Source organism: Solanum tuberosum, unplaced genomic scaffold (genome assembly GCF_000226075.1).
Source record: "Solanum tuberosum cultivar DM 1-3 516 R44 unplaced genomic scaffold, SolTub_3.0 scf00153, whole genome shotgun sequence".
NCBI lineage: Eukaryota > Viridiplantae > Streptophyta > Magnoliopsida > Solanales > Solanaceae > Solanum > Solanum tuberosum.
The window spans coordinates 471,266-486,090 of NW_006239082.1; the positions used below are offsets into that span (position 1 = coordinate 471,266).

Sequence of the window (14,825 nt, forward strand, 5' to 3'; positions counted from 1 at the left end):
AGTGGTGATTTTAAAAATAAACATGTTTTTATTCCAAAGATACCATTACTAGCATCACAAGATGAGAAGCTACCAGTTCCCTTCAAAAGAACACAATTTCCAATAAGGTTATGTTTTGCTATGACTATAAACAAAGCTCAAGGTCAAACATTAGATTTTGTTGGAATATATTTGCGTGAACCAGTTTTTTCGCATGGACAACTTTATGTTGCTTTATCTCGAGCAAAATGTTCAGACAACGTCAAAATATTAATACGACCGCCTACAACAGAGGACAGAAATGATCATTCTACATATAATGTAGTTTATGACGAGATTATTCGAAAAGCATTCTCATGATACTTTTAAAAGCAACAAATGTAACAACTAACCACCCTCATGCTACACAGTCTTAAATTTCAGATCATTTTACTTCAGTTGGCTTTTTTAAACATAGGTAACAATTAATACTTCAGATTACTTTGTTCTTAATTTCACCTCCGTTTACATCTCATGATTTGAAGGTCCAACTAATTTCACAACTATACATTTCTCTGTTTTTTTGGTATTTTCCTCATGAGTTTATTTCATGTATGTTCTAACTTGCTTTTGCCCTTGGTCCATTGTTTTTTCTTGTAGTTTTTTTTTCATACTTGCAACGATCTGCTGGCCATAGAAGTCACCGTGGAATTCAAGAACAATTTTGCTATTGGAGGAACACTACATTCAGTTCATCTATATCTGAACATTAAGCTTTAAAACACAACAATTGTTGATGAGAACAGGTACCCCCACATCGTAATTCCTTTTTTTTCTTTCTCTTCTGTCTTTGTTCTTGTTATTTTTTGTTCTTCATTGCATCTGTGAAAATATCATTTATTGCCTATATTTACTTTTCACATGCATTACATCTTGCTTCTCTTTCAGCTTATCTATTTCTGCCTGTAAATCTGTTGCAACACTCTTTCTTTCCATATGTTTCTCAATTGAACAACTGTTCAGTTATTTCTTTATGCTTTTATTATGCAATAAAACAACTCGCTCTTTCTCTTGTTATTATTATCTTACCCTTATTCAGAAGTGGCACTTACAAAGGACCAACACTGCAGCTGCTCATTGTACTAAAGGCAGTACTAACTATTGAGCCGAACACAACATCATATAGTAGTACAAATAGCAGTCTAAAGTGTACCCTTCAGCCTTTAAATTTTACCTTTCTCTGGCCCAATTTTATTGCCTATACTCACTTTATAGCCACGTGGAAACAACTGAAAGTAGCTCTGCGACTCTCTATTTTCATTAAAACATATTCTCCATTCCTATCTCTTTGAAGCTTCAAACTGGTCACTATTTGCCCCTTTTCTACATTTATTTTCTCTTTCCAAAGATTTCCGTGTATTCTATAATAATCCTAAAATACCAACTTTTATCCTTGAAGTTGTAATGGGTATTTGTTTCCGCTTGTTGGGGTCTTTTTTACTACATTTTCGGTTTTGCTCACTGTGTTATTGTACGATTTACTTCTTACATGTTCCTAAATTGGCTTCAACTACTCATCCATGCTTCAAAATTATTATTGCCCTTCTTATTCTTCTCACTTCTATCTTTTCTCTTTCACATATTTACATTCTTCAATTTTTATAGTCACAATTTGTTGGTTTTTTTAACCCACTTCTTTACTATGCACTTTCCACTTTTTCAGTAGTTTATTGTAGAATTTCCTCATCTGAAGTTCCTAATTAGTTTTTATTTACTCATGTATGTTTCAAAATCTCTTTTTTATTGTGCAGAAATCCCCCACCTTAATTTCTTCATTGTCATTAGTTTGAACCAAACACTAATTGAGTCTCTGTGTGCTCTGATTCAGATCCATGTTTCCCACTCGCCCTCCATATTAGAATCTCCCTGCAGAGAACCCTCAATTGCTTCAAATTGTTGCAACGATGGTTGCCGTATCAACGCTTCAAACCTTAATCATCACTTCTCTTCATCAAGGTCTGACGTTAACCCATTATTTGGTCAAAATTCTCTTACGTTTTATGTCTTTAGATGTTATTTTTTTTCACTTTTTCCAATGTTTAATATTATATCAGCGTTTTGATGGGTTTATAAGTAGGATTACTGTATTGGTGCTGGTTAGTCTGTCAAAATATTATTACGTTGTTCAAGTTTGTCTCAAAGCATCAATTTTTATTTAATATTTTTGAATATTTGACCTTCGTAATTGTTGACATTTTTAGTACTTTCAGTATTTTGATATTACAAATAGATTTCACATGGTATAACTTACATTCTTTATAAATGGAGATAAATATTACATGAATAGCACATCAAATAACAACAAGCACAATCCTTATTTAAGTTATTTACCATCTTCGTCAATCTGTATAAGGGGCCATTTACATGTACCCTATGTATATGCTTCTACACTTACGAACATCTAAGTACATGGATGTATATAAACAATTTACATTTGTAAGTTAGTTTTACTGTCAAATTCGAGAAACATTCACCTTCAAATTCTTCATTAATTCACATAAATTGGTACTTCTCCTCTCTCAATAGAAACATGTTTTCTGCGTTTTGATTAATCATGTGTACTATTTTCCTTCTCCATAAAATACATTTAAACATTCAACCTTATTTACTCTCTTTGACTGGCAATTTTAAGAGAACTAACTCCAGAATATTTTTTCACTTTCTTCAATTGCTCAGTATACTATTTGCCTGCAATGGAGATTCATGTTAAGGTTATGTCATGTACTTCTCTCTGCTACGAATATCTCATTGTTCGAATTTCAAATGTAGAATGAAAGTACCCGTGCTGTGTTCAAGTTAACATGCTTTCTTTTATTCAGACTAGGAGCATGGCATGGTCATTATGGACGCTTTTTCTTCAGTCTCAAAACTCTCTCATGCATTTTCTCAATGTAAGTCTTTCCAACTGATGTAAACAAAAATTGTCCGTTTTAGCCTTTTTAAAGTGTGTTTACTTCAATTGGATTCCAACTTAATGTTTCTCTTCCTATCCCTTGTTGTGCATTTCTCCCAAGTTTGGTTTTTTCCTGTCAGTACATTTCAGGAGATTCAATATCCAATGTAAACAGTAATATCTGCTTACATGTAATCATTTATTATTAATGCATATGAGCTTGTAGGGAAGATAAGGGATACAAATGTGCTAGCTCTAAGCGATGTGGCTATACTAATAATATTGTTCAAAGTATAACCCTGCAAAAAAAATATACAACAATTGTTACTACATCCACATGCTATCTAACTTCTTCTTCTCCAGCATTATGTCTTACAAGAAAACAGGGAAACTACATTTTTTCTTCTAACACCAAAACTTGTAATGATTGCCTGTCATTTGCATGACAATTGGTCATAACTCTAATGAGAACATTTACGTAAATAACAGTACAAAGAAGAATTCTGAGAATAAAGCAACAGAAGAGTGTAAGGTTGTTCAAACAAGGTAATTCTTCTCTCTTGTTCAACCTCTGCTTCTTTTTGGAAAATACATTTTGTACGTATACATGCTTCATAAATTCTTTCATTGAATAGCCATTTTATGTAGCTGCATAAATTTCTAATATAATATGCATAAAAATCACTTTAAAAGTACTGTTAGTACAATCTCCCTTCAAATTAATGTCACATGATATTGACCACAAAATTAATGGCGAATCGACCTATTCTTTATTCTTTTCTGTTTATCTACATCTCTGTCAACCTTTACTGAAGATTTCTGTTTCTCTCCGACGACCTGCGCAGGTTCTTCTTCATGGTTTAAGCGAAATTTCAATGGCGACTCCATCTCTTCTTTATTGTTTGCTGTCTCTCTACAGCCTTTAAAGAACCTTTGCTCAAGATTTCTGTTTCTCTCAGACAACCTGCGCAGGTATTTCTTCATGGTTTAAGCGACCCTAATTTCTCTCCCTCTCAACTCTTCGTTCTAATTGTCAACTCTTCAATGGCGAATCCATCTCTTCTTCTGTGTTTTCAGTTTGTCTACAGCCTTTACATTTCTCTCTGAAGGTTTGCTGAACATTTCTGTTTCTATCGAATGACCTGCGCAGGTACTTATTCATCCTTTAAGCGAAATTTCTATGGCGAATCCATCTGTTCTTTACTATTTTGTGTTTTTCTATAGCCTTTAAATCTGTCTCAGAAGCTTTACTCAACATTTATCTTTCTGTGGGACGCCCTGCGCAGGTACTTGTTCATCGCTTCAGCAAAATTGACATGTTTCCTCCATCATTTGCTCTTTCTCCAATTCCTAAATTCTCTTTTCTTTAGCTCTTTCTGTGATTCCTAATTTGTCTCCTGTAGACCATATTAGGCCATATTATACCGTATGTATGTGCTGCAAACTTTAGCTAAATAATTGCATGTATTTGTCTGTTACACTATCTTCACCATCGAACCACCACAACCCCTCAAAAATGTAAAATTGGCTTTCACACTTTCACTCATTCAAAACTTAGGATTTCAACGGTTTCTCCATTTCTGTTTTCCCTATTCTTTACGCTTTTAATTCCTTCAATAGTTGTCCAAACAAATTCATTGCCAAAAGGAAAAACAAACTTTTTCATGTAATATAATTAATGATTCATTTCATTTGTTCCATATGTAGTTCTAAATTATTTCATATTGAATTTGCTGAAATTCAATATTCCTAAATAATCATTTTTTCCTGCAGAAAATTGCCTGTAAGTCACCCATAAAAATAGCAGTCATACAGAACAGCCCACTGGGTCTGCAGCAGCCTGTTCATTATCACCACCTTAGAGGGATTCATTCAACTGCTGACCCAAACCTTATATAGATGCTAACCAGTCCACAAGATTGAGAGACATCCCACACATGTTTACAGGTACCTTATATGTTTTTTCACATGATCTATACAATTTGATACAGGCAGGAGCTATTCTCCCATATTTTACTTCACCTGTTCACTCCAGTAAGAGGGTCTCTCATAATGGTAGTAGGATCAACTTTCGGCAATTTATTTGTGCTCCTAATTTACTACTTCTCTTATTTATTTATTTACCAATGTTTGCACATCGCTTTTCCTTCAACTCTTTTAATTAGTATTTCAGCTTTCTTCTATTTTGTGTTATTCCAGATACTCGAAATTATGAATGCCTATTAAAAATCATTACCTCGTACACATATTTCATGTTATATAATTGATGATTCATTTCAGCTGTTCCATATGTCGTTCTAACTTATTTCATATTGAATTTCATGCAATTCAATATTCCTAAATACTAACTTGATTTTACAGCAAATTCCCTGCAACTGAACAGTACAAATACCGCTAATACAGAACAGGCTGCAGGGTCTGCAGGAGCTTTTTCATTATCAGCACCTTAGAGCAATTGCTTCAACTGTTCACGCAAACCATATATACACGCTAGCCCATCCACAAGATTCACAGACATCTGACACCTGCTCACAGGTACGTTATATGTTTTCTCCCATGGTCTATACAATTTTATAGACGCAGGAGCTATTCTATCATAGTTTACTTCAGTTGTAACAAAAACATTTCAAATACATTCAGAATTGTTATCTTACCCATTTGTAGTATTCAGTCCAGTAGGAAACTCTCTCATAATGCTATTAGGACCAACTTATAGTACTTTATTTCTACTGCTGATTTACTACTTCTCTTATTGCTTTACTTTCCACTCTTCGCACATCACTTTTTGTTCAACTCCTTTAATTACCATTTCAAGTTTCTCCAAATTCCTGTTTTTCTGGACAGTCCAAACTGTTAATGCCTATTCAAACTCATTAACTGCTAGGCCTATCACTCTAGGGAAATAATTGCTTCTAAGCTTATTTTAGATATTCCTTCAACCAAAGAGAACTCTTTATGACGAAAAGCTGATTTTAGATATGAGATGAGTAATCTGTGGGAAAAACGAATAAATCATTTTAGTTTGCATTTGAAGATAGCACAAAACTTTGTAACTTTGTAGAAGTTATGCAAATTTAGCTTTCTTTATCAATGTGAATAAAAAGGAGTAAGCATTCTTTAGTTTTTTTTTTTTCCCCTCCACTTTGTAGGTCCTCTATTCTTGAATAAGGACAGAAAACTTCTACAAAGTTACAAAGTTTTGTGCTATCTTCAAATGCAAACTAAAATGATTTATTCGTTTTTCCCACAGATTACTCATCTCATATCTAAAATCAGCTTTTCGTCATAAAGAGTTCTCTTTGGTTGAAGGAATTCTCATGGACCATCAAAAGCACTTCTCCACAAATATTCAAAATCTTAACAGAGATTCTGATTCTCTAAAGAGTCGGTCAGATTTACCAGAGATGCTTTTCATGAATATCTCCATCAGCACCAGAAGCTTTACTATTCACTTGTACAACATCATCATCCTTCGCTTCCAAATCTTCTAGCATTTTTTAGATCACTCAGACATCCACAACACTATTTTTAGCTGTTTCTTCCTCCTTAAGTGATACTCTACTTTCTAACTCTTTCAACTTTTCCAAATACAACTTAACTCTGCCCTCAACTTTAGCTTTCTCATTTTTTAGCTCCTCATTTTTCCTCTGCATATCCTTCAATCAATTATCCATCGATTGAAGGATATGTAAACCAAAAATGACGAGGTAAAAAATGAAGAAGCTAAAGTTGAGGCAAAAGTAAAGATGTATTTGCAAAAGTTCAAATAGTTGGAAAATACGGTCTCACTTCAACAAGAAGAAGCTGCTAAAAATCGTGCTCTCAATGTCTCACTTATCCAAAAAATGGTACAAGATTTCGAAGCTCACAATGATCACATTGTACAAGTGAAGAGTAAAGCTTCTGCTGCTGATGGAGATATTCAGGAAAAACAATTGTGACCACCTACGCCTCCATTAGTTAATTCAGCTGGAAATGGAAATGGAAATGGCAGTGGTAAATGAAGAGATAAAGGTACTATTATGCTTATATCTGTCTTGTTCACCTTTTTCTTACAGTTATGTACTGAATTTCTCTATGGTCTTCAATTTCAGTTAAGGACTTACAGTTATTGAATGATGGTTTTTGTGCTATGCTTAAGCTTTACTTATGTATGCATGCATTTTGTAATTTTTGCTTGCCTTTGGACCTAAACCTAACTCCTAATTAATTCAGCTGCAAATGGAAATGGAAATGGCAGCGGTAAATGAATACATGAAGGTATTATTATGCTTATATCTGTCTTGTTCACCTTTTTTTTACAGTTAGCTACTCAATTTCTCTATGCTCTTCAATTTCAGTTAAGGACTTACAGTTATTCACTCATGTTTTTTGTGCTATGCTTAGGCTTTACTTATCTATGCATGCATTTTGTAATTTTTGCTTGCCTTTGGACCTAAACCTAACTCCTAAGTATTTATGTGCAACTGGAAATGTCGTAGACACTGATATGGTAATTGGATGCAGTGGATGTGCTTTGTATTCCTTTGTTTCAAAATTTGAAACTGTAGGATTAACATGCTCACATGACTGTAGCTGCAGGCAGTGGTAATACGCACTTCATTTCTACAAAAATGAATCTGCTTAATTGTCCTGATGTCCACACATTGCATCCCATGCCTTCTGCTGCTGCTTCTGCTCATGTGAATACATATGTTTCCAACTTACAAAAGAAAAGGCGGCAGTCACACCAACCAGGTACACATGATTTCTCATGCTTATTCCTACATTTCAGTTCTTATTTCTCCCATTCAACCCATATCTGAACTTCTTTTTCTTTCACAGCTGAGAATATCGATCTTTCTCATTCTGTGCTCACAATATCAATCCTTTTTCCACGTTAATTGACCAACATATTTGCTTTTATATGTTGCATAGTGTATCAACAGAAGAGTCCAACGCTCTTCATTCTGTATCGAATTTATTATTCTTCATTTAACAAACTTTATCAACCATACTTCATTGCAGCTTCACCTTAATGGAAGAGCATAGGGTCTTTACATTGTATGACATAGCATTAATTCAAAAGTAAACACAAACTACCCATTTCAATTGCTCTCTCAACCTGTTAAAATTATTGTACCAACTTCACATATTTGGGGATTACAATTCTCTATTTCTTAGTGATCAAAAGGCAGCAAATGAACTTACCTACAAAGACAAAATACAACGTACATTTTACCTCCATGTGGTTTAGTCACAACCTTAGTTCTCAGGCTAACTTGGTAGGTATAGAATAAATGCCCTTCCTTTTGTCTCAGTTCATTCTCCACCCATATGACTGCAATTTCAGAAGCAAAGCACATATTATTGTGCAGTCCTGCTGATGTGCTCTACTACAGAACAAGCCCACAGAAAGATCCAGCATTTATATCAACAATGTCATGAATTAACTAATAGACTACATGGTTCCACCAGGGCAGATACAATCTGAACACTAACTTAGGTAACTCTGTCAGTTCCATCAAAACTACATACTTTTTTCCTCTTAAGCATATTCTGTGTAAATTTACAGTTCAACTTTGCTGAAAAATTAATCTTGTATATTTGCTTGCAAGTTAATTTATTTACTTTACAAATATATATAAAGCTTTAGCATTTTTATTCCACTTAGTATACATAATTCTACCCGTAATCATATAAGCTCAAATCATTGACATTTAAAGTCCCTAATAATGTCAAATACAGATTTATGAATTTCCCGTACTATAGGAGAAAGCTAGAAGGACTGTCATTCAAGTTTCACATGTGGTAAAGGAAAAGGCAAAGGCAGTGAAAATATTCTTTACTCAAAGGTATATAATCTCTAATCTTACATTAATTTTTCGCACACTGTCATATTATATATTTCAACTATTTACATTGCTTATAATTTAAGACTATAGTACACATGTTCATCGTAAACACTACCTTTGTCTAAGTCATGCTTTCCTCAGTCTGACGAAATGAATTAATTGCTTACACCTGTATGTTTAAGGCTACTTCTGTAAATACAAAATAAATTAAGCCCACTTCTATTTTGCCTTTTCATTTTCCACGTGATTTAAACATTACAACAAACTCCCGCCTCTCTTCGGTTGACACCTATTTCATACCTCCGTTGCAGCTACCAGCTGATATTTGTTTCTGCCTCTACATCTGTGAATATGCAAACCTTCTTTCAAGTTGATCGATCTTCCAGGCTAACAAAGGTATCCTGCCTGCCTTTGCTCCGCTCATTTTTCTCTCTTTCCTGGACAATTTATTGGATCTCTACTTGCTCTCTTGTAGTTCTAATCAAATTAAATGACTTCTCAATTATAGACAGTGCAATCAATGACATAGACATAGTATAAAATCATCAAGTCAAAACAATTGTTGTGATGACAAAAGTCTGTAGCTTGTTAGGAATAAATTGCCTACTCAGTTCATCTCCTTTTACATAAGCAAATCTGACTGTATATTTCGTCATTCTCTTCTACTCTCTATATTCATTCCAATCGGAACAAAAGGGCTCTTATCAAATGTAATTATACCTAAATGGGTTATATCATATAAAGGTAATGCCCTCTACAGAAATCAATGTAATATACTCTAGCAGTTCCCTCTACTAATACGCAAATGTTAGTCAATTTTTTCGTTAGTTGCCTTAGTTAGTATTGATTTGCAGTATATATGTCGTGTCAAACTAGACAAAAACTCCACTGTATGTCTTGCTGCTTCTGGGATTTCTACATTGCTGATGTCCATAACAAATATGTAATCAATACGTGAATGAAAGATAATTCAACAGGAAAGAACAACTTCTTCATTTGCAGAATAAACTACAGTAATTTAGCTCAAACAACGAAACAATCTTCTTTGTCCAGGTCCTCTACACTAAAGAGACAGTAAACTTTCGGAATTATCCAAACATCCAACAACTTTACCCAATGTATTAACCACATATATGCTTTTCCCTCACACACCACTGCTATTTACGCCGTTAGCACATATGTGCCTTTTAATATATGCTCTACTCTTGCTAAGCTGCCATTTCACCTTTTTGTTAATTACAATGGTCTCAAAAATGCAATCTTCATTTCAATCTTCGCTTTTGCATAGTTTTAACTAATACATTACATACTTGGTACACCTTATGTAGGATTTTCCAACTCACACTTCTTCAGCTGCTGAAATAGAGGACAAACTTCTGATTGACAAACGTAAGTTTCTGCATTTTCCTGCTCTATACTTTTTTCACCTCTATTACTCTTCTGTTGTATTCTTCACTGTACATTGTACTATGTTATTCAGTGTTGCATGACCCTAATTGAACACGAAGATATTACCTTCAATAAAAGAACTTCACTAAATAGTTGCCCTCAGCTGTCTACCACTAAACGGGAAATGAATGCAATCTTGCCTGAACAAACAGCTACTAGCAAAAAGGATGCCAACAATCTGAGAAACCCAATTTGTTATCATAAAACACCAACTGAAAAAAGGGTAGCTCTTGTGGCACTACACCACCCAGAATACTCTGCTCAAAAACATGCTCTTCCCCAAAATCTTGCTGCTCTCCGTTCACCTATTACATCAACATCTCAATGGCAGAAGTTGTTCCACTTAGTATACTTAATTCTCCCAATAATCATACAGGGTCAAATCATTCACATTTAAAGTCCCTAATAATGTCAAATAGACATTAATGAATATGCCTTACTATAGGACAAAGCTACAAGGAGTATCAGTGAAGTTTCGCATGTAGTAAAGGAAAAGGTAAAAGCAGTAGTTATCTCTGTGTGCTTCTCAACTTATTAGGCATTCAAATGTAATTTACTTTTAGGGAAATGCATTATCTGCCTTTAGTCTAACAGTTCCTACATTCAATTTTACAGTAGAAAGAAAATGGTAATCCTATACTATTTTTGCTACCATACTAACCAAATGACACATTATTTCATCTGTCTGTCTGCGTATACACATATATATATAGATATATATATATATATATACATATACATACATATATATATACATACATACATATATATACATATATATATATATACATATATATATATATACATATATATGTGTATCTATCTATATATATGTATATGTATGTATGTATGTATGTGTATATATATATATATATATATATATCTCACAAAGGGAAAAGCCCCAGGGTTATATATATATATATATATATATACAGAGAGAGAGAGAGAGAGAGACACACACACACAGACAGACAGTATGTAAATACACATAGATAGATACATAGATAGATAAATAAATTTATTTTTTCCTTATTTAGAAAGAACAATTAAACTACAACTGTCTACTTCAAAATTGATGCAGTTTTGATTCCCAATGAAATAATGACAAAAAAAAAAAAATTACATTAGGTAGTCAAAGGTAATGATTTTGTCTCTTTTTTGACAACCAAATGTACTGATTTTCTGTCTTTTTTGGCACAATTTCATTGGCAACCAAAACCCTATGAATTTCTAGGAAGACACATGTAATTTTTTTGTCCTTTATAATTTCTACTATATATATTTAAACAAATTAGAATATTAACACATTAGATAAGACTAATTAGATAAGACTAAGGTAATACATATTGTTATATATATTCTCTAAAATATATAATATATATAAGCCATTTTCATCTTTTCTGTCTTCCCATTTTCAAATTTTCTGCCAGATTCTGCTTCTCACCAAAACAGAAAAAAAAGAATTTTCACAATTACAGTTATTAGCTGGACGTCAATTACTATGCTATTATACATTTCTACTGATATTGCAAATGTAAAAGCCAAAGTAATAGCCTCCCTTATCAGTTTCTTGTTTGATGGCTCATATTTAATGCTTTCAATACTATTAAATCTTTCATAGATAGATATACCATGGGCCCAACAGTATGCTTTTAGCTTCATGCCCAACATGATCAAAATACCTGCACCATAGCTGTTTTCTGTTGTCTTCTTTGGGTTTATTTAAATAGTAACATCAAAATTGAGTTTCTATGCAAAAATGGGAAACATTTTTGGTAAGACTAAATGCTGCCTTGGGATATAAATGTGCGAAATTAGGTCTCTTCTAGAAACTGCATCTGCCATCATACTAAGTCATACATAAGCCATCACATACTGCCTTCAGTAAACTTTTTCATATTGCTTTTCCCAAATGCATAGTCGTTCAACTCAAGTTTCAGAGATAATTGTTGTTGTTTTAATTTTCTGCAACATTTTCTGTCCCTGTAACAGATCCTCTGTGAAAAAACACTTGCCCAATTGTACATTGCACATTAATAATGCCTGCTAACTGATTTTATGTCTTCATTGCGATCCACTAAAGGGCCCTAACAGATTTACACATCACTCTACTTCTACTATAACAAGACTCTTGTTTCCCTTTTCATTTGTTCTTCATTTTGGTTTTTTTTGGAACATACAAACTTCATTATGTTTTCACCCAAAGAACTAATAACACACAAATAGTTAGCAGATGAAGATGGCAGCAAGAGTAAATACTGTGATACATGCTATGTCATCCTTTATGCGTTTGTACTTTATCTTGACTTTTTGTCCTAAATTGCTTTTACAAGAGTTTTTTAGTGCTTGGTTACTACATCAAAACCTCCTTTATGCAGCTACAAGGTGTATTTTATTCCACAGTGCTCCCTACTTTTCATTCATTTTTTTCTTCTGTATGAAGACATGAAACAATCTTGCATATCCCTATTTTAATCACGCCTGTTCATAAAAACACACCAAAGCAGCTACTTTGACTTAATATTCCTGTTATCCTGCAGGTACTACTATTTGGTTAACTATATTTCCTCCAAACATGGTACTAAGAGTGAACATCGACCAAATAGAACCAGCAACACGAGATTGGATTTGCAAAGTTCAAATTGTCGAAATAGGACAGCCACGAGAAAACCTAGACAAGAAATGTACATTCCAAAATTTAATTTTGGAAGATGAAGAGGTTAGCTCATTATTACATTTTGTGTTATCACTATTGCTCTTTGCCTCTCAACTTAGTTAATCTGAACTTTCTATCACCGTTGCTTTCAGGAATGCCAAATTAAAGCCGTTATGTACAGTGACAAAATCAAGCAGTATGCAGCTACACTTAAACTCCTCAATACCTACCTAATCTCTACTGCAAAAGTTAAACTGTCAACAACTTCATACGGAAAACCTATACATAAATTTTACTGGATACTTGACAAAGAAACAGTAATTGAACAAATCAAAGCATCTAATGAAGTTGAAAAAGCACTCCCACCGCCAACCAAGCTGAATATCACCAGCTTTGACCGCATTCCTCATCTGATGGTTGATTCTGCTGCAGAAATAGGTACATCCTTCGTACTTGCTATTATCAGACTGAAATATACCTCTTTACTGCTGCAGAACAGTTGCAACGTTTCATTATGTATTATATACGCAGATATACTAGCAATCGTTCTTCGTTGTGGTCCTCAAAAGAACGCCGGTCACAGTCATCATAGGTGTCGCGAAATTACCCTTTGTGACAATCAGTAAGTATCACATTTGACATTCTACTTTCCCAGCTTCTGCAAATATTTTGACTAAGTAACCAGCTTCTGCATTTTTCTACTGACATCATCAATTATCGTCTAAGCATTATCATAGTACTTACTCTTCTGAACTTATGTTCTGACACTCTCAGGCGAAATCAGTTTCTCTTCACTCTGTGGGAGGATTTTGGAGAAATAGAAGGACATGAAATCTCCTCAAAAATGACAACAGAGGCAGATCTGCTTGTAATCCTAGGAAGAAGTATAGGAATCTCTACTTATCAAGGTACATATGCGGTCATCTTCTTACCAACATTATTTTGTTTAATAACAAAACAATATACAACCTCTGTGTTATACAGGGTTATCACTGCAGACTAGGTACAATTCCACAGTACGTGTGAATCCAAATTACCCCCAGGCACTGGCACTCATCAACTGGTACTGACATTTCATATTTATTCTATAGCTTCACTTTGCATCTAAAGAACCTACTAAACATATTATTTGTTCTAACAATAGGGCAAAAGAAAACAAAACACTGTTGTTACGTTCTCCATCAGAGAATGCCTCAACAAGCTCATCTATCACTCCCATGATAGTCACTCCCGCTGGGCAACAACTTATCTCTATTGCAGAAATCTCATCAGCACCTTCTGTAAGTCATACTTGAACCTGCTCATTTCACAGTATCCTCATTCATTTTTGTCATTCTGTAGCTTCGCCTAAATATTCAAAACTTCCCACAGATGGGAGTGTTCTATGTTGAAGCAGAGATGGCCATATTAAATGAGTTCCAAGACTTTTGTGTGCTTGAATGCTGAGGATGCAAACAGAAGAAGCGCACAAAGGATAGAAAGGAATTTGAATGTCCAAAATGCAATCGGAAAACATCATTAGTGCCTCGGTACTATACTTTTTTTACTTCTACATTACACTTTCTATAAAATATAGTGTATATTATACCCATATTTGAAACTTCCCTTCATTTCAGCTCTAGCTTTCAAATTGATCTTATTGACAATACTGCTACAACCACAGCATCTATCTCTGCTGAATTAGGAGAAAAATTACTGTCCATGACAGCAGAAGACATATTTGACATAACTTGCACTAAGGTAATCTCTCATTCCCACTAGCTACTTGTACAGATGACATGACCCAAAAAGTTCTTAAAAATGTGCTTCGGAAGTTACCGGAAACTTGTTTAGCTATATATAAAAAAATCCGTTTCACTTTTTGAAAATCCGACTTCATATTCTTGTTTAGGGGGTCAAATTGAGTGGGAAATGGGTCTAACCCAAATTTTAGAGCAACCGTATCAAAATCCGAAATTTCCAAGTGAAGCCTTTT

General features: G+C 34.0%; 1 protein-coding gene and 2 long non-coding RNA genes across 3 annotated transcripts in view; all 3 read left to right on the forward strand.

Annotated features, from left to right (window-relative positions):
- The first annotated feature begins 6,789 nt into the window (after window positions 1-6,789).
- On the forward strand, window positions 6,790-7,622 carry LOC107061684 (uncharacterized). The gene is made up of 3 exons (XR_001474154.1): window positions 6,790-6,925; window positions 7,127-7,171; window positions 7,487-7,622. It is a non-coding gene; the product is annotated as an uncharacterized lncRNA (long non-coding RNA).
- Window positions 7,623-8,155: 533 nt separating this feature from the next.
- Window positions 8,156-10,117, forward strand: LOC107061685 (uncharacterized). Its single transcript, XR_001474155.1, has 3 exons — window positions 8,156-8,396; window positions 8,663-8,745; window positions 10,074-10,117. It is a non-coding gene; the product is annotated as an uncharacterized lncRNA (long non-coding RNA).
- Window positions 10,118-10,318: 201 nt separating this feature from the next.
- The window catches only part of LOC102582542 (replication protein A 70 kDa DNA-binding subunit B-like), a 13,939-nt gene continuing 9,432 nt past the window's right edge, over window positions 10,319-14,825 (forward strand). Inside the window, exons 1-6 of the mRNA XM_006353530.2 lie at window positions 10,319-10,493; window positions 12,735-12,913; window positions 13,003-13,288; window positions 13,382-13,472; window positions 13,625-13,758; window positions 13,835-13,913. Coding sequence (XP_006353592.2) covers window positions 10,319-10,493; window positions 12,735-12,913; window positions 13,003-13,288; window positions 13,382-13,472; window positions 13,625-13,758; window positions 13,835-13,913 — 944 coding nt within the window. The remainder of the gene's footprint in view (window positions 10,494-12,734; window positions 12,914-13,002; window positions 13,289-13,381; window positions 13,473-13,624; window positions 13,759-13,834; window positions 13,914-14,825) is intronic.